General features: G+C 40.3%; 3 protein-coding genes across 3 annotated transcripts; 2 read left to right on the top strand and 1 right to left on the bottom strand.

Moving 5' to 3' along the window:
- Positions 1-4541: 4541 nt before the first annotated feature.
- On the bottom strand, positions 4542-7400 carry LOC104442377 (hypothetical protein). The gene is made up of 4 exons (XM_010055797.3): positions 7056-7400; positions 6716-6816; positions 6524-6608; positions 4542-4878 (listed from the first exon to the last, which is right to left on the bottom strand). Exons 1-4 carry the CDS (start codon positions 7284-7286, stop codon positions 4789-4791), a joined length of 507 nt encoding a protein of 168 aa, XP_010054099.2. The 5' UTR covers positions 7287-7400; the 3' UTR covers positions 4542-4788.
- A 5844-nt stretch (positions 7401-13244) lies between these two features.
- LOC120290205 lies at positions 13245-15055 on the top strand. Its single transcript, XM_039305990.1, has 2 exons — positions 13245-13482; positions 14816-15055. The coding sequence occupies exons 1-2, from the start codon at positions 13315-13317 to the stop codon at positions 14861-14863; spliced, it is 216 nt and encodes a 71-aa protein (XP_039161924.1). The 5' UTR covers positions 13245-13314; the 3' UTR covers positions 14864-15055.
- A 3354-nt stretch (positions 15056-18409) lies between these two features.
- LOC120290272 (CSC1-like protein At1g32090) lies at positions 18410-23394 on the top strand. The gene is made up of 6 exons (XM_039306138.1): positions 18410-18898; positions 20030-20182; positions 20456-20591; positions 22872-22973; positions 23150-23269; positions 23377-23394. The coding sequence occupies exons 1-6, from the start codon at positions 18585-18587 to the stop codon at positions 23392-23394; spliced, it is 843 nt and encodes a 280-aa protein (XP_039162072.1). The 5' UTR covers positions 18410-18584.
- The last annotated feature ends 891 nt before the right edge of the window (positions 23395-24285 follow it).

The raw sequence follows: 24285 nt of genomic DNA, 5'->3' as shown, positions 1-24285 counted from the left end.
AGTGATAGTGGAGTGTTTAAGGTTTTTCACTTGATCTACGCTACCTGCATGTATCGTGAGTTGGCACGGCGTGTAGGGAATACCTTTGTCCTCGCTGAGTCCACGGTAAACTGGATAGCCAGAAGAGGGCCAGATAGAAAACTAGAAATTCAAGTTTCCGACGAGGCGGTTCTCCTTATGTCTTGGCTCTGGTTACTCTCTGTTAGTATTTAGTTCTCTATGCCGTCGGCTCCGGTGGCTCAGTCTTGCCTTATGTCTTGGCTCAGGGTTATTCTCCGTTAGTATCTAGTTCTCTATGCTGTCAGCTCGGTCTTGTGCCTTTGGAGACGTATGCGACAGTGACAAGTGAGGAGTTTTGGTATGGCTTTATCTTTTGCTACTTTGTGGTGGTTGCGGTTGCCGTTGAGACTCACTCTCATGAAGATTAATCTCTCTCTTCCAACATGAAAGGGGGGTGAGGGGTTCAAATCCCCACCTTCTCAGGAGATGGGTGGAGACGAGTAAGTTTCAAGAGTGGGTTTTGACTCAAAAAAAAAAGACCTTTTTTTTTTTTTCTGTTCATTCATATTTATGGAATTCTGATGCTAGGTGTGCTTTTATGCTAATCCTATTTTGTGAAACACAAATGTCTATTTTGTCCTATGTTTTTATTCCTTTCCTTATTTACTGCCAATATATTTCCTCTTCATGGAAGTTAAACTCGTTTGTGTAATGTGTTACATCACGTTGTCTTACTTTGGGACAAATTTGTAAATCTTTAAGTATTCTCACACCATCGAGGTGAATCCTTAGCAACTTGGATTGTGAATTACTTTTCAAGCATATGTTGCCAATACTATCTTGTGGCTAATGAGATCAAGTCATGCAAATGAAAAACCCTTTATTCATGACAGTCTATATATTTGGTAATCATTCCATTCCCGAAATAATTTTTGCTCAAAAATGATTTTTCTTAATTCTGTTCCTAGGAATAATTTCTGAGCATTTAAAGATGCCTAGTAAACTGTTCAAAATTTCTATTTCTGAAATAAAAATACATTTAGTAAAACCCTTAAAATTTCTAATCAAAATAATTTTCTTTTAATAATTTTATTAAGATTTTCTCTTTTTTTCTTTTTCCCTTTCATCTTTTCCTTTCTCCGGTCATTGGCCATAGGCTAGATGAGGGCCGATGTCCTGAGCCTCATCGTGAGTTGGGTGAGGTTGACCTCCCCTAGATATGGTGAGGCTGAGCCTTGCCCAACCGCCGGTGAGGTCAGCCTTGTTGAGCCACCTCTCGTCAGGCCACCGCTAGGTCGACCTCAGCGAAGTTCAGCCTCACCGATGGTTGGGCAAGCTTGGCCTCTCCAAATTTGGGCAAGGTCAAGCTTCACGCAACCATAACAAGGCTTGGGCCTACGAGCCTTGCCATGGCTTGGTGTCATTGGGGTCGGCGACGCTCTAGCAACCGGCCAAAGGAGGAAGAAGAAGAAAAAAAGGGAAAGAAAAGAAGAGGAAAGACGAGAAAAGAAGAAAAATTAAGCTTGATTTTAGGAATTATTCTCGAGAACAAGAAACAAATTTTTTCCTATTTTTTTATTATGTTCCAAATTTATTTCTTGTAATAAAAAAGTGGATTTTTGTTCTCATGAGCAAAAAATTTACCAAGCGAATTTTTTTTTTTTTTTTTGGTTTTGGGAATAAAAGAATAGAATCACTCACTATTTATGGCATGTATGGTAACATTTCTATTTCTCCCAATTTCTGTTCTCTTGTTTCCCAAAATAAAACAAGAATAGAAATCCATTTGGTAAAATTTTTGTTCCCGGGAAAAAAACAAGAAACAAAAAAAGTAGGTTCTTGTTCCCGAGAACAATTTCTAGAAATAAGCAAGTTTTTTTTTTTTTTTTTTTCTTGCTTGCGGCCTTGGGTGGCTACCTACCAACCGCCGACCACCTCCAACCGGCCGCGGCAACCATCGGCCGTCGTTGACCATTGCCCCACCGGTGGCGACCATTGTCGCCGCTCCGTCGATCGTCGTCACGCAGCCCACCCCACCAACCACCCCCAACCGCCGATGACCGCCATCGACCGTTGTTCCCGCCATCGACCGCTAGCTGCCGCCGCAAGACCGCCACCACCATCGTCGTTGCCACTCAATCATCGTCGTAGCCGTCAACCGCCGCGGCCCATTGCCTGTTGCTGCTGCTCGTCGCCCGTTGTTGCCAGCTACCGCCACAAGACCGCTAGTCGGTGGCTAGGGTCTTACGGTGGCGGCCGGCGGTGAGCAACAACGGGCGATGGACATCGGTGAGTGGCGGTCAGCATTCCGTGAGTAAGAATAAAAATAAAAAATAAAAAAATAAAAAATCGTACAAAACATATTTCTATTCTTTTTATATTTCAAAAATAGAATTTTTATATAGTTACAAAACACTTTATTTTACTCAGAAATTGTTCCCCAGAGTAGAAATAGAAATGAACTATTTATGAAAAAAAAACTGTTCCCCAGACAATAAGCGTTTCCATGCGCACCCTTAGAGTATTACTAAATGCGCCCTAAATTACTCTTTGGATTAGTTAATTTTTTAAAAAGCCTCAGATCTTTAGTCATGTGAATGCTCTGCTGTGAGCATATTGATCTCCCTCCTCTCTCTTGGATCCAGTAGATGACTGTAGTGTTTCCTTTGAGATCTCTGTAGACATCAAAGGAAATTGAGAGGTTTTAATTTGGTACTCCTAGTTGATTATCTCTCTAGAAAAATTGCACTTTTCATCACGTTGAAATTGCTGGGCTACCATCTGCATTCGGTTTTATAATTATGTTACTGTAACAACTAGTGTACCCTGTCTGAGGCACGATGATTTTCCTTCCGTCAATTGATTTCTGATCATGCTTGCCCTATGCTAAGTTGATACGATCTTATTTTTGCCAAATCTAATTCTTGGTAAAAGGAAGAAAATCAATCCCTTAATCTGTACATTTGTCTTCCAATTCCAACGAAAAATGACCTGGTATTGGCAGGGGGCAGTCCAAACAGACATGTCCCATTGCTTTTCAAGTTTTCAACAAGTGCATTGTTTATTCTGATTTTCATCCTGTTCTCCTCTCAATGCCCGTAAAATCCTCCTTATTCCGGCTCGCCTTGAATATCGTATCCATGGACAATTTGATACCTCAAAAGGCCGGGACTATGAGGAAGCAAAGATAAAACACGGGATTGACTGAGGTTTGATTCGCTTGTTAGATAGCTTCAACTTGTTCTTTTATTTGCCTTGATGACCAAAAGGAAAATGAAAACTAACGCCCTATATGGCCTTGTGAATACCCAGTACAGGATGGCAATAAGTCATTCATGATCCTCAAAGTCAAGTGATAACTTTCGAAGCAGAGCGTCATTTCCTTCTCTGTCTTTGTACAGTTTCTCCCTGCAGAGCGTCATCAACCTTTTAGTTTTTTTGTTCTAGAAAATCACTTGAGCAGAACTGAACCACTTTGCTCATATCCTATGACAATTAAAGATTGGGGAAGTAAATGGATCTCAGCATGGTTTGACATTTTGGAAGAATATGTTCAAATTGAAGCATCACATCTCTGAATCTTGATTTGTTGTAAGTTGTGTTGTTTTGTCCTTTTATGGCTACATCGGAATCGTTTTAACTCCTTCATTTTAGATTCATCTAGTTATGCTCGCACTCATACTTAAGTTGTGCTCTGTCCCTTGCACACATGATTATTTACTCACCAGGATGTTTCATGGTCTATGCAGATTTTGTTCTCTATGGATGAATCTTCTTCTTAAAGGGGACAAATGGGTAGAAGAAGTGACAGGGACATGGACATATCTAGTGATGGCGAAGAACTTGGTGACTCTCCTAACTTACATGATCTTGGAGAGCCATTTCTGAGAAACTTTCGTAGGATGGCACGCACTGCATTCTTCCATGAGCACGGTGGTCTAATTAGTCACCAGATTAATTCCTTTAACGATTTCATCAAAAATGGAACTCAGAACGTTTTTGATTCCTCTGGAGATATTGTAGTCGAGCCTGGTTATGATCCATCAAAAAAGGTGATGGACCGCAGTTTTCTGGTGAAAAAGCTAGCCGAGGGAACGAATATTTGAATTTATTTAGTTTCTCGCCTGTAACATTTCCTAAATTTCAGTTTCGCAGCACCAAATTCGGGGCCAAAATCCAAGGAAACAACCCAAAGTTCACCTTATTCCGAGGCAATCATGCTTAAAATTAAAGTGCGTCTCACAATTCCTGATAATGACATAAAATCATCCGGCCTAGGTTGCCTCGGATTTTCCCCAAGAATATCATGTCCCCCAAAGACCCCTAAGCCTAAAATTTCATCATCCTCATAAGATGTAGCAAGGCAAGCCGCATTAATGCTTTGTTTGGGAAAGAGGGTATGTGAAGGAAGATTAGGGGTCAATGTGGAGTACCTGAGATTCTTGAGAAGTACAACGAGGAGGGAAAGTTGAAAGTTTCTCTCCGCTTTCCTCGTCCTGTCCCTCCCAAACAGAGGATTAGTATCGAAAAGCAAACCAGAATTAAACAAAGGTAGAGTCATCATCAATAATTTGCTTATCAATTATCCAATGGTTGCTTATCCAGCAAAAGAAGGGAAAACAAAAATCAAATGTTGCTATTTGGTTGAGCTGTCCAACAAAAAAGCTCAGCTGACTAAACTCAGAAAAAAGGAACAGGAATTTTCCCCAAGAAAAAATAAAGGTTGGTGTTAACGATTTCCACCCGTTGCCAGAGCCTTAACAGCGGTCGTCCAATGGACTGCAGTGATTAACTGCAGAAGCTGAGCTTCTTCATCACCTTGGCATACGCCAACGGCACAGTAGCTGGTTTTCGCAGCCTCCTCTTTGACTTCTTTGACTGCATGAGGCCATAAAGTCTCATTAGCCTATTAACCTTTATCCCAAGCATTGAGCATTTCAACAAGAATGGAACGTGTACAGGTGGAGAGGCATAAGATACAACCAAACTACTCTATCGATATAAGAAAGCTCAAGAAGTGTTATATCTGTCTAATCGCATTCAATCGCATACAGGTATCACTCACCAGACTTGCTTATCATCAATTTCCATGAATAAATGCAACCAAAGGGCTGTTGCGAAGCCAACAATGGCATTTTCTTTTTCACAAGGTCATGATCGAATGCCCCTAGGAGAAGCACTCTACTACCGTTTTGTACAAAAAGAACTGCATCTCTATGTCATCAAGGTCTTTAGAACATACTGCGTTCACCTAACAGAAAGATTTCGACCTAAATGTATACAGAGAGTTTAAAGTTCCCAGAATACCCCTACCTACTCAGGGCAGGGAGAGAAAACGGAACAGTGACCAAGTTGATCCTATCATTGATTGTGGCAAGTGGAAACTTCATTTAACATATGAAAATCCAGCAAAGCCTGACATTTTCCTGATAATAAACTTGTAGCAGTGACACTGAAGTATATCACATCACGAGCCACTCAGTGAAGCCCAATGACAGAAAAATAAATTATTACAACCCGTGACTCATCCAGCAATCCGGCAACAGCAGGTAAAAAAGCAATAACCATTGCTTGACCAGAAAACGTAATCCTCATTGACTGAGCCTTTGTAATAGGGTGACCTATACTTTTTCATGCGGGATCAACACCTTGCGTAAAGTTTTCAAAGAATGTAAGGAAGGCTAAGAAACTAGCTCCCTGGAAGAAAAGTAGTTCAGCAATCAAATGCCCCTTGCAATAGACCACTGCATCCCTTATGTTCCAAGCAAACTTCACCTCTAAAAGAATGCATTCGCAAGAATGCCAAGATGGCAAAAGCTGCCAACATAAGATACTCAGAGAATCAACATAGTAAAGTCCAATTACTGTTTTTTTTTTTTTTTTTTTTTTTTTTGAACAGAAGTCCAATTACTGTTAAGAGGAAGTAATTTCCATGACATAATGTTCCAAATGCAGCACATAGTGGGACAAGGACCATCTCCATATCTTCAGATTCTTATCTCCCACTATAACTAGAAAATATCTTGTGTTATGCTGAAATGTTCATCATGCTTCAGCATTGGCTCACTTCATTCCAGTTCCTCCAACCTGAGGACAGATACCACAACTCCTCTAAGTCCTACCCACAAAGCTAACCTACAGACACCCAAAAACTACTTTGCTCCACACAAGCACTGTATTCTATCCCAAACCCTATTTGGCCGGGGATAATGATTGCAATCCATTGGGATAATAGCGCCCCTTAGTTTTTGAGATTTTAATGAGATAGCAACCGTCAACATTTTCCAAAAGATGAATGAGAGATGTTCTAATGGCAAAACCAAGTGCATCTGTAGTGCGCCACTCGCATAAAAATGAACATCTAAGGGAGAACGTCTCCTACCACATCTTTCGACGCACACGCACACAGATCCTACCACAAAAAAGCTAAACCAGCTGCGTCATCAACTGACTGAAACTTCCGGCACTACAGTTTGTTATAATAAATCTTCAGCTAAAAGCTGACAGGAAAGAAAGGACCAACCTTGAGATGCGCATTATGGCGTTTGCCTTCCTTCCACCGTCTGATATTTCCATCGTTCATTGGTCTGAACCTCGACTTGTACGATCTGAGAGACGACACACGGACAGTCCAGTTACACCATCTCATAATGCAAACTGCTCCAATCACTAAATAATCAGGTAATCATCAACAGAGAGGGGGGCAAAACCATACGAATAGAATTTCATCTTGATCTTCTTCACTTTGGAAACCATAGGCGTCATCCGCTTCCTCTTCTTCCTGCGGTCTCGAGACGACACGTGCCGCACTTGAGCCTACTAACCACACGCCAACATCAACACAAACAAGAAGAGTCCCTTTCATTTCAAAGAATCCCACTCAAACATCCACAATCCCTACCCCACGACTAACCCCGACCTACATCCGATCGACGAGAAGCTCGCTTCTTTCCTCTCCCCGCAACCATTTGCTCCCCAGCCAAAACGGAAACGAGGAAAAACGACGGAAAATGCACGAGAGGAGGAGTCCGAAAAGAGACCGCATCGAAACTTACGGAGAAGTTATGGGGAGGAAGCGAGCGAAAGCCGAGAGGCGAGTAGCGCGCGGGCAGAGAAGCGTTCGGAAGAGGCGCATTACAGAAGCTCGGCGCTCGGTACAGCGCGGAGGTTGCGGCGGGCGGCCGGACGAGCGCGGCGGCGTGGAGGAGACGGCGAGAGCTCGGGGCCGGAGAGCAGCGGAGCGATTGAAGCGCCAGCGGCCGGAGCTTCGTGCACCATCGCTGCATCGTTCGGCGACCGGTGGTGAGAGCGTGCGCGAATCGAGAGAAGATCTCCGCTGCTGTGATGCTGCTTTTAGTGCTTGCTCTAAAACCTCGACAGGGGGAGACGAGTGCGGTTTTGGCTTTGGGGGCTTGAGAAGAAGAACGGGGAGTGTTTGTTTGGCGGGTTTAGGTAATCCACGTACAAGCGATGCTCATTTCGTCATTTCATTTCATTTCATTTTATTTTATTTTTGGCTATGCTAAAAATAAAATTCTCCTACTGCAATCTCCATATTTTTTCTTTGTATTTTTAGTTTTGTGCAACTGTCCCCTACTTAGGACTTCCTATTAAAAAAAACAATTAATAAACATTAAAAGAAAGGGAAAGGAATAGTTTAGTGTGGAGGGAAAAGTAAAAGAAAAATATCATAAATGATCCTTAAACTTTGGCCATAAGTGCAATATGATTCATTAATTTTTCATTTGTTCAATATAATCCATGAATTTTAAGTCAATTTGCAATATAATCCTTGAACTTTTACTTTTTAAATATAGTTTATGTCTTTAGATTATATGAAAATGTTCAATATTATCCTTAAAAAATAACATTGGATTTTTTTATATAGTTTAAGGATTAGTTTGAACATTTATCTAAATTTTAAGGATCACGTTAAACAAATTAAAAATTTAAGGAAAACATTATATGTTGAGTTAAAATTTTAAGAACATATTAAGTAAATTAAAAATTGAAGGATCACATTGTGTATTATGTTAAAGATTATGGATCATTTATGTTATTATCACAAAATAAAATAATTAGCATGGCATTATATGCGAGAACAAACTTGTGTGATATGCGTAGTAGTACGAATTTACCTACGAGGTAGAAGAAACAATCGCGTGGCCGAAAGAAGCTTAAAAGGAAATAAAAGAAAGAATCTGCTTTTATTTATTACATCAGCTGAAAAATCCAATGAAAACACAAAGGCAAACCTCTGCATTTCCCACTCTGTTCATTTCCTCTCTTTCTCATCCTCTCTCTCTCTCTATGGAGCCGCGGACTGCTCCTTCACGATCACTTCATCGTCGAACGCGTGCTCGGGCAGTCCCCTCCCTGCACCGTCCCCCTTCACGTGCCCTGCTCTCAAAGCTCCCCCGTAGTCGCTCACGTTCCCGTAGACCAGCACGATCGCTCCGAGGGCCGCGCCCAGGAACGCCACCCCGAAGGAGGTGCCTATCTTCCCGGGAACGGCGGACGCCGCGGCGAAGCCGGCGCAAGCGCCGATGCCGCCGACCCACGAGTGCCACGCCGCGAAAGCCCCTTCCTTCCCGCGCGGCGCGGAGTCCAGGATCAGGACTCGGCCGAACGCGTGCAGGGTCCCCGCCGACGTGCCCTGTATCGCCGCGAACAGGAGTACGTGCTCCTTCGCCCATGTCTTCTCCCTGAAGTAGAACCCCATTCCTGATGTGAGCATCGAGAGAGCGAAGCCCAGGATTTTCATCTTCACTGCGCTTGTTCGGAGCACGTGTTGGAGCGGGTGCATCAGGGGGAGAGAGACTATGGGGAACAAGAAGTAGGTGAGCAGGAGGTAGAGGAAAGCAACGGGCTTTAGGCATAGTTGGCCCATCACAAAGAGGACACCCCCGGTGAAAATGCACATCGCTGTGAAAGATCCCAAGAAAACGCTGACGAGCCCCCCGACTGCTTGTGGAAATGCCAAAGTGGAGAAAAAGTGGGATATTGGTGTGCTGGTTGAGGGCAGTCCGGATCTTTGTGCGATGCCGACGTGGAGTATTCCGACAAGCCACATGATGCCGCTGAAGATGGAGACGACCCACAGACCGACGAATTTCTCGTTGACCATGTGGGAGGTGAAGGAGGAGAAGGCGGCGCAGCCTAAGGAGCCAACGGCAGTGGCGATGAGCGAGAGCCAGGTGGATGCTGCCCTCCGAAGGTGGAACTGGTCTCTGTTGAGGGTAGGGCCAGTGAAGCCGCGGATCATGAGGCCAAGGTGGCGCGTGTGTGCGGCGGTGGCAATGGTGTGGGCGGCAACGATGGCCGCGATATAAGGAGGGAAGATCCATGTTAAGCGGAAGGATCCGGCAGGTAGGCAGAACACGACGCCAATGACTGTCGCAGCTCCTGCGATGATCTGTTGGCTGCGGCTGTGGTCGAGGTAGAAAGAAGCGAATCCAAGGAATGGAGCTGCCAGGATTAGGCCTATGACCCAAGAAGCTGATACCCACTCTAGGGATGAGAATATCCATTGGCCGACGTTAATTGACTGGTAAGTTATGCTTTGATACCTGTTCTCGAGATCATACAATTATAAGTTATGTATGTACAATGTGTTGATATAAGGTCAGGTATTCATTAATTCCTCGCCTGTGGAAGCATATGATAATGGAGCAGGAGACAAGTATTTCCAACTTCATGTAACCTGGTATTCTATTTGGGTCATCGTTATTTCTCCGGTGCTCCTAGTTCCTTATCCATCATTGTTCCATTTTGATCTTGAGTTTCTTCATAGGCCTAAGCTCAGCATAAAAGTGTAAAAGAGTACGTTTGATGCATGCAGCGAACTTGCTTTCCTAATAGGTTGAGCTTTGTAACATAGAGTTAACCATGATATGGAGTCTATACCATTCGATCTTGTACGACACAACTGGAACATATGACACCGACCCATAAGTGCACGCACACTATGTTTCCATCAATAAGCTGTCCAAAATATATATGTTCCACTTGTTAAGAAATCATATGGCATTAGGTTTTTAGTTTTTAGCTGTTATGGATGATTTGGAAATGCCATGAACTTGAAAAACTATTGTGAGTGAAAGTTGGTTAGAATTATCTTTTTCTACCAAGTAAATTGGTCTGTGTTCCCATGAGCTCTCTCTTCAGAAAGAAGTTGCAAGAGAGTGCGCAAAGACTTACAGTGTCATCTCGTTTTTGTCACAAGCCAATCCCCTGAAACTCCTGTACCATCCTTGAGTGGGCGGAGGTACTCTTTTAAAAATTTGGCTGATGAGGAGAGGGAAAACTATCGGCACAAGGACCGTCTGGATGAAGTATGAGCAAAGCCCATACAAGTACCAAGAGTAGACCTCCACTTTGGATGGCTTCTCTTCGATGCTCAGATGCTCCGCATAAACTTCTCTCGCCCTCTCGATCTTCATTCCGGTGTTGTGAACATCCGGCATCACTGCTACATCATTATCCATCGTGACTTCACCAGGACCATTCGCTGAGGCTTCTGTTTCCTCTCCCATTGAGTATCAGCTAATGTCCTGTGGAACTGATTTTGATGGGGGCAATGGTCAAGCAGAGAGAAAAAAGAAACGCGGGAAGTGAGGAGTGCGAGAGCACTATAGAATTTTGAAGTGGACTATAAGAAAGAAGATGGTTGGAGAAAGAGAGAGAGACCCCAGCCGGTGCGAAGCTATCGAGGGGTCAAAAGAACAAAAAAAAATGAGGCCTCGGTATATATGTTCAAACAGCGGGCATATCGGCATCATATTCTCTTGTAAAACTGTCACAATGCCATGAGGATGGGGACCTTTTGGGAGCATTATGCTCTTCTTTCCTTGTCTATCCATGGTACGCTACATCTGTCATATGTTATGAGCATTGGTGTTCGCTTCTTTTTCCCTTTTTACTCGAATGGTATAAACAGATGTTCGCTTACCGAATGTTATTCAAAATCCAAATGTTAGCCTAGTGGTTGTAAGCCATCCTTGGTAAAAGCGTCCATATTCATCGATGCGACCTTTTGATCCGTGAATTACTAGCTTATCACATTGAAAAGCTCATCGGGCTGATATCAATCCTCCTTTTCGTGCACTCTATGAAAGGGAGTGAACTCCAAAAATTGTCCCAAAGCAAATGTCATCTATCAAAGTGCTGCCTTGTATGGCCTAAGTTCGTATCGATGAACTCCTAACAATTGCCAAATGCATGCAAACTTAGTCGTTAACTTGTGAGTACAATGACAACTTAGCAATTCGAGTTTTGTTGCACAAACGATCCAAAATCTTTCATAGGTCTTGAAATTTGTTTCAAATATCGGATCAAAGGAAATGATTTATTCCCCAACTAGTGCCTTTTTCCGAAGAAGTTCCATATTCTATGACTTATCAAACCCCTAAAATGCAAGTATTCTCTTTGTAATCCATCCGTTTTTTTTTTCTATATCGCTACCATTCCAAGCCTAGCTCCTTCTTTTGATCTTGGTTTGATCTTTTTGGTATATGTGATTTAGCAGCTCTATACATATCTTACTTTTGAAATAGAACGAGTTTCGGATAAACAATTGTTGAAAATTAGGGAAGAAGGCGTGAAATTATTGTGACGACACGACGGTCCCATGAGATTGTAAAAGATGGGCTCACAAAGGAAGATGATGAAGTAACAGTAGTAGCGGCATCGTTGACGTCGCCATTGTCTCCTTGTCCATTTATAAATTTTGAATGCAAAAAGAAAAAGAAGTTAAGTTTCAAATACCAGTCTAGTGGTTATCTTGCCTCAGTTAATTTTTGCTGAGACTTCAGTCCATACTTTGATGATAATGATTTATTGCTTTGGGCTAGAAATAGCAGTGGGAGTTTCTCTGTAAAGGAAGCCTCTGATTTAATCTCAACAGAACAATATTTACCTACGAATAAGCTCTGGATTTAGTATGGAAATGGGATGGACCGCAGAGGATCAAAAGTTTTCTATGACTGGTTTCATACTAACATCTACTTACTAATCACGAAAGATTCCATCGTAAAATCATAGCGGATCCCTATTGCGCTTCTTGTCCACGATCTTTTTCTGAGACCACCTTACACGTACTTCGGGACTGTAAGTATGCAAAGGGTGTTTGGCAGAAAATTTTGCCTACAGATTTAAGGGGTCATTTCTTTACTTTTCATTTGCATAAGTGGTTGTTAGCAATCTGTTGCAATAGCAATTATAGAAAATATGATTGGCCACGAACATTTGGTGTAACTTGTTGGCTTCAATAGAATTGGAGGAATCAAAATTTGTTTTAGACATACTTCTCCTTTCCAGGTATACCTATGAATTTGATCTTAGGATATGTCAACGATATCCTATCTGCTTGATTAATAGAAAATAGATTGTTTGCCAAAAGGGAGAACAGAGATAAGTTTGTGGGCTGGACCATGGTCAAACTGAATTCCGACGGGGCCTTCAAAGGCAACCTAGCTCTAGGTTCAATAGGTGGACTTATTCGTGATGACTCAGGCAATTGGCTTTTTGGATTCATACAAATAGTAAGAATGTGTTTTTCACTCAAAACTAAACTGTGGGGCTTTTTCTTAAACCTCAAATTGGCAATTTCTTTGGGTATTAACAGGATTTATTATGGAAGTGGCTTCACAAGTAGCTATTTCTCATAATCAACTTCATCGCTTTATTTTGGTGACACACTCATTTCTCAAATTGTTAGCGTGCTCAAGTATTTTCAAAGATCAAGATTCTCCATAATTTTAGAGAAGGTAATGGAAGTGCAGATTAATTAGCAAATTGGGTTATTAAACTCAACAGTGCGGATGATAATTATGTATTAGATAAGCCACCAATAGGTTTGTTTCTTCTGTTGTTAGGGGATCAGGTTGAATCATGTTTTATTAAGAGAGTAATGATGTAATTTTCAGGCCTTGTTTATTAAAAAAAAAAAAAAAGAAGATAGAGAGAGATAAAGAGCAAATACCTTTCATAAACTTAAGTCCCAAAATAGTCTTTTTGCCGTTTTCGCCGAACTATAAATTATTTTGTTTCTTTAAAGTAATGAAGAATTTTAAGCCGACTAGATATTAACAATTATATATTATTTCTTTCTAGTTGATTTGTTAAGAATCAAATCAAAGAGGCGCATTCTTACGTAATAATAAGGGCGAAACAAAACTCATAAAAGCAATATAAAATTAAACGAAAAACAGGGATACCCCAAAATACTCGAAATAAAATTGTAGCCTGGGTAAGAGGGAGGACGCAGCTACCAGAGAAGAGTCTGAGAGAGAGAGAGAGAAAGAGGGAGCGAAGATGGGGGGAGGAATGGAAGCGCACAAGAACAAGTTCATAGAAGATTGGGGCTCGGCGCGGGAGACCCTGGAGCACAACTTCCGGTGGACTCGCCGGAACTTCGCCCTCGTCGGCATCTTCGGCGTCGCCATCCCCCTCCTCGTCTACAAGGGCATCGTCCGCGAATTCGTACGTACTCCTCCTCTCTTCCTCGCTGTATCGATCGATCGATTCTGATTGATCTGGCCTTTCGGATTCCGCATTTGCCCTAGTTTTGATTGCCACTGAATCGATCACCGCCGCTTCCTATGGGAGTCGGCTCAGTGTTCTAATTGTTGTTGGCTTTGGGTTGCGCCGAGGGATGAGAAGTGAGCTGAACGCTTGATAATGGATTCTATGGGTTTTCAACTCTGTGTGCTCTTTAATTAAGGGAAGCGATTCTTTATTCATCCTGCGGTGGAGGGCATTGAAATTTTATTCTAGTGTAGGAAATGGACATTCCGGGAAGAGAGCAATTTGCGGGATTCATGAACGGTAATCTAGTTTTGGTTAGAGGGAAGACAAGGGAGGCTAAAAAGGCCATCTTTTGATATGTGTAAAGGCACGGGTTGTTAACTTTGAAAAGGATTGATTGATTGAATGAGCTTGGAAAGCTCAATGGTTAGAAGAATTTAGTGGCCCATCCAAATCGAGACAATTTTGTTTATTTTTGTGCTGCTTTTGCTGATGACAATAGTTTTATCGATTGGCTCTAGTTTAAATAATCTGAACTTCTGGTCGGGGGAAACACAGCGTTGAGCACAGTTTGTAAAGGGCAGGGCTGGAGGAATGTCTCCTTGGAGAAACGAGATGAATGGGTCTGTTGATTATGTTGAGTTCACTCAGTGAAGCGTGTTAAAAGGATGGTGAAAGGGGTTAAAGGCAGATTAGATATCCAAGAGTACATGATGCACACCACAGCCCATTTGCCATTTCTGTTGAAACAGAATCAATTGGCAAAGTGCAAGAGCCTTTACATCCTTAACTTGCATTGTGGCTTTGCTCTGGAAATTATATAGTCAAAGCCAAGATTAACAGGCTCACTGGAATTTGCTTTATCACGTTAACCTTGTGGAAGTTCACATCCTCAGGTTCTCAACTACAATGATGGGCCAAACCTAATTGCTTTTCTATCTTGAGAAAGAAATAGTGGTCTTTTGATCTTTTCGCATTGGGTCTGGGCTTATTGGAGTCTAGTTCATATAGGGCAGGTTGTTTGACCTTTGGCAAATTTCTTATCTGGTGGGAGCATTAAGAATTCTAATCACTCTATTCTGAGATGTCTGTATCTTCAACATGTGACTCGTGCTCACTGGCAGAGTGGATATGATTGACATCTTGATTTTCAATCTTCAAGCATAAAAACATGTGTGTTGGCTTTCCTTTGATTAATAATGGATTCTTCTGGATGGTATTTTCAAACTGGTGCTGAAAGCATATGAGGTGTGTTACTGACATATCTACTTTGGATGGTGTTTAACAGCATATGCAGGATGAGGATAATGGAAGGCCATACAGGAAGTTCCTCTAACTGGTTTCAAAGTGAAACGACATAATAATTCACTGTGGATGTACTTGAACCACATAATTCGGATCAAGTTTTTCTTGTGAAATCTCTTTGCTGTGTCTTTTCAGTATTTTGATGTGCGGCAGCTCAATGCTTATGGTTGAACTCTGATTCTTCCCATTTTTGTGCTTTTTCAACTCTCTCTTTCTCCTGCTCGCTCTGCCTCTATGTGCATCGTGTTCCTTCAATGTTCGATTCATATTGCTACTAGAAGTAGATTGACCTAGCAGTTTGATTTGCATTTGGCATGGAAGCAATTTCTTCTTGGTCTCCGGCTATTGGGAGATCATAATACAAAGTAAAAAACAGAAGGGGAAAGATGCAGGAGACAATTGCGGTTTTGTATTGTTTAGCTATTATTGTGTGACATTAGATGGTCTACCGAAACTTAGGACTGCTAATGTTTGAGAACACTTTGTTTCATAGGATGATGGGGTTTTCAGTTGATGGTCCTCATATAATTCCTATGAATGGCCAGATATCCTGCAACATAAACTAAGTCAAAAACACAATTGATTTTTTATTCAGTGGAACGAATGCGAGCAATAAGTTCTGAATAGTAACACGACGACACTGCAACAAGTGCAAAGCAAGATATCAATCTCAGGTCATACTTCCTAAGATGCAGCAAGTGGCCTTCGTCAATTCACTCATGGGAACCCAATTACAAATTTGCTGAATCCATACGGGCATTTCCTTCTTTTTTTAACATTTTTTTGGGATCTTGAACGCAGGCTATTTGTACAGAGAGGTGCATTTAATGTCCTCGTCCATTTGGTGTATGTCAATGGAGAAAGTTAGAGATACCTCCTGTTGTTGTGAACCGTATAAATTAGTTGAGAGTTCAATGCTGGAAGATAGCTATGTTGAGGACAAGAAGGAACACCCAAAAAAAAAGAATGTTCTTCCTCGTCTTTTGTTTCCGCCTAGAATTTGATTTGGCCCGAAAGAGATACGTCTGAGAGAGACTCATTTCGTTTTGAAGGAAGAAGCCCGCGGTTTCCGACCTAAACATCCCGTTTTTTTTCGACATATTTTCTCAGTAGATTAATCAATCAGTATTTCTGACTTTCGTCGTGTCCATAGTATTATAAATACTAAGAATAGCTATGACCAACTGATCATTAAATATTTCGGTCTGGGCCAGGCCATTTGGAACCCGAAATTTTTGCCAGGGCCAAACGTACATGTGAAAAACCCGCCCGAAGTATGGATCGACCATTTTCGGACCTATGAATTTCGGACTAGTTCAGGTTGGAATGGTCCGAGTTTTTAGGCTTTTCATATATTTTTGTGGTCATATCTTTGTGACTAACTCATCTTAAGTAAGTTTAACCGGTCTTATTCTTGACAGAATCGAATTATTTTTCTTTGCAACTAAAAAAGGAGTGCTCAAAATTTAAGAATTCGATTTTAAGCTTAGACAATCTTTAATGTTAAAAGTATAAACTAAAATTCATTAATGGTAATTGAAATTGATAAGTAAATGAGAAAATGAGGAGCTCGGCATGAACGAACGCAGGTCTCATAGAAAACATATGACTCTTTACCAGTAGACCGATAATTTTGGTGATAATAATAATTGAAAATTGCTCATTAAATAATTGTAGTAACTTATCAAATAAGGATACCGAACCATTACTTGTAGATTTTGGCAGTAAAACTCAAAAGATCTTAATTACCATCGATTGCCTTTTCTAATTGAATAAATACTTACCACATCCGGTAAATTTTTTAGACTTAAAAACTTTTAATCAATAATAGTAAGATTATTAAGCAAGTTTAACCCCATTCAGTATTTTTCCCTTTTTCCTGTGCTTTTATAAAGTTACCGTACACGCTCTTTGCATATTCGTTTGCGATCAAATTTGTTTTTATAAAACATCAAGAACTTCATTCTATATAGATAGGTAATTTCGACAGGGCATTTAAGCCCAAAGGATGAGTAAAATTGAAATACAGGATTCTTATTCGGAGCTCGTTTGACGAAATTGAAAAATAAGTGGTAAAAATTTAACTACTGAACATTAAGCGTTGAAATTTTAAAGTACTGAAAATGAAAATAAAAATCTATTTAATAATGATTGATAATTAAATAATAAAATTGATTAGTTTCCAGCCAAAAAAAAATCGTTAATTTATCACCAAACGTGGAGTAGTTAGCATTATTGAAAAGTCGTGACAAGATAATTGGTCTTATCACTTAACTAATTAATTAAACCCCTCTTCTTTTTCTTTTTCTTTTTCACGTTGAGTGATTTTTATTTAAAATGTGGATAATGTGATTATTACTGGAGTAAGCAATTTGCGTTGTCTCATGTTAATCGTACTATGCCAAAACAAGTGTGAATATGTCTAACTTGCATGCAACATGTTTAATAAATGTGTCTTATCTATTTCGATACCAAAAACAATATGTTTAATAAAACGAATGTCATAACATTACACGACTCGAGCAAAAACAATGATGTAGTTATTACTAGAGCGAGCAATTTGCATTGTTTCATGTTAATCGTGTTGTGCCAAAACAAGTGTGAATGTGTCTAACTTGCATGCAACATGTTTAATAAATGTGTCTCTCTGTTTTCATACAAAAAACAACATGTTTAATAAAATGAATGTCATGACATTACACTTGTCGTGCCAAAACAAGCGTGAATATGTCTAACTTGCATGCAACATGTTTAATAAATGTGTCTATTTGTTTCGATACCAAAAATAATATGTTCAATAAAACGAATGTCATAACATTACATGACTCACGCAACTTACATAATTATCTAACGCGCTACTATCTACTCTCGACAACCCGTGCACATTATAAACACGTTACTCATTATACACTCTTAACATATCTCTAAATAAATGAATAATTTCACTTCGCATTAGTATGAGATGTAATATATGAGTTAATTTTTTGTACTGTTTTTAATCCCTAATTCTGTTTGTATTTTACCATTTGTTTATTTTTTGACACGGGTGGTAATGTAATTAAAAATCTTTAAGTACGAGTATTAACCGCATTATAGCGTGTTTAATTGTGACGAGTTAAAACAAATGACACGTTTACACGGAAACTTAAATGCGTAGATCGTGTCTCAATGAATTAAGCAGGTTCGATTCATGCACCATACGATCTAATAATATCAATGAACGGATTGCTCATTCATAATACGAGATTCATTGGTGCTAAATCTAAATTTATTGATATTGCTAATCGTGTCGTATCGGGGAAAGATATCGATCACGGAAACGGCGCTTCTTTGGTTCCATAAGTCAAACCCTTTTCACCGGCGCCTGACAAGTCGCACCGTCCACGGTAATTTGTTACAGTGGAGTAGGTATAAAAAAAGAGAGGAAATACTTTATCAAAATGAAAAAATAAAAATAAATAAAGAAAGAAAGAAAGGAAGGAAGCAAAGGAAATGAAATAAATAAAATAATAGTATAAAAAAAGTTGACAAATATACGTAAAAGCGGCAAAATATTCTTTCCTTTCCTGTGTCTCTCTTCACCACCTTGTCCTTGCTGTGCTGCGCAGTGTCTGCTCTGCTTCCTTCCTCTGCACCCAATCCCCTGTTCTCTTCCTCCTTCGCGCGCAGCATAAACTCTCTCTCCCTCTCTCTCTCTCTGTGTCATACCCACAAACACATCCTACGCACAGTCTCTGCTTTCTGCGCTTTCCATGGCGACCCTCCAAGACATAGGCGTCTCGGCACTCATAAACATCCTGACCGCCTTCGCCTTCCTGCTGGCCTTCGCCCTGCTCCGCCTCCAGCCCGTCAACGACCGCGTCTACTTCGCCAAATGGTACCTCGACCGCGCCAGGACCAGCCCCCGGAGCTCCGCCCACTTCGTCGGCAAGTTCGTCAATCTCAACCCCCGGACCTACCTCACTTTCCTGAACTGGATGCCTCAGGCCTTGAAGATGAGCGAGGACGAGATCGTTCGCCACGCGGGGCTCGACTCTGCCGTTTTTCTCAGAACTTACACTCTTGGGTATGCTCTGGAATTTTCACTCTCTTGTTCTCCTCCCAACTCTTTCTTTTAGCGCGAGAGAAACGAGAAAACCAGGAGAGGGTTGCTTTTTTTGTTTTGTTTTTTTTTTTTTTTTGGATATTTGGCGCTGCTTCGCTGAAAGAAACTGAAATGTCGTGGAATCTGCATGTTATGCTACGCCTGTTTTCTTTCTGGGAACTTGTTTGGTTTCTGCGAAAAGTAGAGCGAGTCTTGTCATTAGCGTGCTTAAAGCAAGCATTTTTCGCTCGACTGGCTTGAAAAGTTTTGATCTTTTCCGACATTTTCGTGTTTCCTCTTGCTTTGTTGAGTGCAGTCATGAGTGAGCCTGAGCTACTTGCTCATCTTCATTTTTAAAGTCGTCCTTGCTTCCGCTTCTTGTCACATTCGACGATGTCTGTGATCACGTAATCTTTGACCTGGTTCTGTTTCACCCAATCTGAAGCATTCATATGAGATTTGATGTTTTGAGATGCCCCCGTTATGTTCCTGTCATAATGGTATTTGGGACTTGTGGCTTGCATGTGGCCCTAATTCTTCAGCCTAGAATCTGAGCTCGTGACGGTGCACCTCCTGATCTTTTGACGGAGTTTTCTCCGCTTTCAAGAATAATTTCTTTCTCCATCTTTTAATGACCTGAGAAATTGACCTGAGAAATTTTCCCTCTCTCTGCAAAATGATTTTGCATTCATTTTGGCTTTTCTAAAAGTGGTCATGGTGTCTGAGACGTGCATACACACATCGGCGTGTTATGTCCACACATAACGGAGAAAACGGCACTGTTCAATGTGCATCGGCATTTCTGTGAGGAAGCATGGTTTTTTAATTGAGAAGTTGTCTATACCATTCGTGCTCGAAAGTCCAAATGTAAGGGTGGTGTTAAATCCAAAAAGGAAATAAATTAAGTGATGAATATGTTCGTGAACATTTCGATGCTTTTATTTGCTCTGCTGTAGCAGTGTTCTTTTAATTCTCTGCATTTTCTCTAACGGTATCGTAAGTCTTTGGCAAGTGATATATCTTCTTTCGCCATAACATGCATGCATTGAACAGCAACTTTCAGATACGTTCGCCGTGAATATATTTGTGACTAATATTTTTCATCTCTGACAGCTTAAAGATTTTTGTGCCGATCACAATCATTGCGCTTCTCGTTCTCATTCCAGTCAATGTATCAAATGGAACATTATCCTTTTTGAAGAGAGATTTGGTTATGAGTGACATTGACAAACTCTCTATATCAAATGTCCGTCCTCAATCAATGAGGTAAATTCATGTCTCTTGTACATACAGAGAGATATCTGTTCAAGACCCAAAACTGGGCATACATGCAGAATATTGTCCCATGTTACGCCTTTCATAGGAGCTAGACAGTTGTAACTGTTCTAATCACCTAATTTATTTCTCTCTTTTTCACTTAAAAAGAAGTTCCTTTTGTTAATTTTTCCTATAGTGTTTTAACGGTAAGCAATTGGGCTAACATTGTGAGAACTTTGCTTATGTATGACATTCTAAGCATCTCAATTATACCTGTTTCAGGTTCTTTGTTCATATAGGATTGGAGTACCTGTTCACCATATGGACTTGTCTCATGCTTTACAAAGAATATGACAATGTAGCATCAATGAGGCTTCGTTTCCTGGCCTCACAGGGAAGACGTGTTGAGCAGTTCACTGTGAGTTGACTCTCAGTGCACCCACCCTTTCATTGTATTTAGTTTTAATTCTTAAGACCATGTAATTGATCTGCCTTTGTCATTATGCTCTACAATTTGATATTTCTTTTGCGATATGGGCCAAAGACTTCAACTACAATTACATAACACAAAGTTAATCCACATTCCATCATTGATAACTAAAAGTCTTCTTTGAAGTCTTTAGTTTCAGTCATCTTCTCCCAAAAGTTCCAAATACTTTTCCATCTCATTCATGCATGAGCAGACTTGGTAGTCTGTAATGTTGATTTATTGAGCAACTTAAGTTGCCAAACAAAGAAATGCGAGTGGTTTTGACATAGGTGTACCTAGGCACGTTATATAACTGTTTGCTCCTTATTTTGCATGCAACTACAAATTACTTGACTTTATGAGGTCTCCACTATTCTCTAAGTGATGACGATCTCTTCAAGCAAGAAGACCTTAACATTTATGTATGCTAAACAAGTCAGTTTATCATGTACATTGCACAAACTGATTTAGCCCTACGTGACAATAATTGGCACTCATGGAGCACCATGTTTGAAACAGTTAAAGTTCCTATCTTAAGCAGTATAATTTGTTAAAGCTTGGTTTAAGCAGATTTATTATTTTGGGAGATGTAATTTGTTTATGCTATGTACCTAGCATAAGCAACCATGATGTGGAAGATGACTGAATTCTAATTTCCTGTTGGCATTTTTCCTGTCACGAGTTGTCAACAAGCTATACATCCTAAAATCCACCATTGGATTGGTCATGCATAATATGAACTAGAAGAATCAATCCTTGATGTTGCACTTGGGAATCTGGATCTAGCAAGGTGGGACCTTGTCTCTACCATTAACTGCTCTATTAAACGAGCTAGCTTCCACAGGAAGGAACATGCCTTTTGCAGTATAACCTAGATTGCCTTTTCATCTGTCGGGAGTTAAGAACTTAAGAGTTTTCTTTGAAAAAATGACACAAATAGTCCCTAAACTTTGGTCCAATAATTTAAGAGTTTTCTTTGGGGAAAATGACACAAAGAATCCTTGAACTTTAGCCCAATGTTTAATATGGTCCCTGAACTTTAACCCAATGTGCTATGTAATCCCTGAACTTTTAGTTTGTTTAATATGGTTCTTGGACTTTTGGTATATATTCAGTTTAGTCCGTGAACTATATGAAAATGTTCAATATTGTCCTTTCAATAATTGAAAGTACATGGACTACATTGAATATTGGACTAGGTTAAACATGTGTCAAAAGTTTAGGGCCACATTAAACAAATTGAAAGTTCAAGGACCGCATTGCACATTGGGCTAAAATTCAAGGACCATATTGAACAAATTAAAAATTCAGGAGCCACATTGGACATAGGATCAAAGTTCAGGGACTATTTCTGTCATTATCCCTTTTCTTTGTGAAGGTTTTTACCTATAATTTGCTTCGGGCTGCAAGCAAAAGATGCAATTTCATGTATCTTCTCAATATTGACCTCATCCTTTTCATGCTTTGCTACATTAATGAGAAGTATGGCAAATACGGACTTTCCACCTGTAATAACTCGAAGCCCCGCAAATCACTTTGTTGGCAGTCATCTGCTACTTACAATGCTAATAGTCATTTTAATATTTATGCCACTTGCAATTACCTTTAACTGTTTGTGAAGAAACTAGCATATTGCACTTATGCTTATTGTTCCAGTAATTATGACTATTGTGTTGCTGAAGAATATTTAAGCTAGCACCCTGCTTACATAACTTCATTATGTCTGTCTATGTTAGAATTTGATGTACGGATTGCTATTTGTTCGTGTGTCAGCTATATGTTGATATGATTTTGCACCTTGTAACCATAATGCGGATGGTGGGGAATCTAACAGTAATTTTTTATTGTCTCTCTTCATGTAAGTTGCTTCACAGTTTGGATGCTCAAACCATATCTTGATATTCTTATGATCTCTCGATTTCTTTCCATCTCATCCAATCTATGGGCTTCTTACTGAAGATAGATCAGGTGTAAATGAGAATGCCATGGAGTTGTCAAGGTTGGGAGGGGTTTGACCAATCTGACACTCAGAAAATAGTACCTAAAACGTTAATGGTATTTTGTTAATTTTGTTTTTCGTAAGAGGATGTGCATGATTTGGAGGTCTGAGCTGGTCTAGTTCTTGATATAATGGAACTTTACTCGTGCAAATTTCTTGATCAGAGATTAGTAATCTTTGCCACAATCCTGCAATGTGAAAGACTTCTGTCAAACCATACTCTTTTGCAGGTAGTGGTTCAAAATGTGCCTCATGTTCCTCGCCAGTCAATACCAGATACAGTCGACCATTTCTTTCGAACTAACCACCCAGAGCACTATCTTTGTCACCAAGTAATAATTTTTCTTAATTTTTTTTTTAGTACTGCTATGTTGTTCATTGACATTTTTATCAAGCATTTATCTTGTATAAGTCACGGGCATGCCTTAATGGGTAGAGTTGTCTCTTTTTATCTAAGGTCTTTTCTTCTCTCTGTAGTGACGACCTTTTCTGTTTTGCTAAACTCCAGGAAGTGTACAATGCCAACGAATTTGCTAAACTTGTGAAAAAGAGGGACAGTCTTCAGAATTGGCTAGACTATAATCAGCTCAAATTTGAAAGGCATCCAGAGAAGAGACCAACTAAAAGGGTACTTCATAGTTCTTCAAAAATTATTTTCCTAGTGTAATTATCTGGTTTTCTTATCACCCACATGTATTAGCTGTTTCAGTTATACGAATGTCAACTTCTCAATAGGTAGTGCTTGTAAACTAGATAGTAAAATCGAAATTATATTACTTTTTTATTTTAATTTTCTTTTTCTTCTTCTTTTTCTTTTTTTTTCCTTTTTTTTCTTCTTCCTTCCTTCGTGGTCGGCACAGCGATGGTTGGCGGACCGGCCAGGCGAGCTTCGAGCCTCGCTAAATTTGGCAAGGCGGAGGCCTCGCTAATCTAGTGAGACTCCGAACTTGCTAACGCCGGCAAGGCTCAAGCCTCTAGATCCAGCAAGGGGCGAGCTCGAGCTCGCCTTCTAGCAAGCCTCCCGAGCTCGCCGAATCTGGCCGGAGGCCTCACCGATGTCCAACGAGGCTCGAGCTCACTAGATCTAGGGAGGCGAGGCCTCGCTAATCTAGCGAGCCTGGAGCTCGTCTCTGTCGACGAGCTCGAGGCTAGCCTATGGCCGCCGGGCTGTCATTGTGGCCAGAACTAGCCAAAGAAGAAGAACAAAAATAAAAAAATAAAAATAAAATTATTTTCTTAAAATAAAAATAATTAAATTTTTAATTTTAAAATTTAATTAAAATTAATTTTTTAAAATAATTATTTTAAAATTATAAAAATTGTCCATTAATTGTATAAAAACCATTTTAGCAATAACATTTTTAAAATATATATATTTAAGAAATAAGTTTTTTTTAGGTTTTGTTAAATGAATAAGATATAGATCGAGTATAAGCCGGGTCGGGTATGGGTCCAAAAGGGTCGGATTAAATTGATTAATTTGGGTCGATCATTTATGACCCGACCACCCGTTTAACTAGTCTAGACTAGACCCAGCCGTGCCGATGCCCACCGAACTTGACTTAAACAAGTCCAACAAACTTCCGAAGAAAGCAGAGGCTCAACGAAGTGGGCCGGACTCGTGCCGCAACGTTCCGATGTTGG

Source organism: Eucalyptus grandis, chromosome 2 (assembly GCF_016545825.1).
Source record: "Eucalyptus grandis isolate ANBG69807.140 chromosome 2, ASM1654582v1, whole genome shotgun sequence".
In the NCBI taxonomy this organism is placed as follows: domain Eukaryota; kingdom Viridiplantae; phylum Streptophyta; class Magnoliopsida; order Myrtales; family Myrtaceae; genus Eucalyptus; species Eucalyptus grandis.
This window is presented reverse-complemented; position numbering and strand designations above follow the sequence as displayed.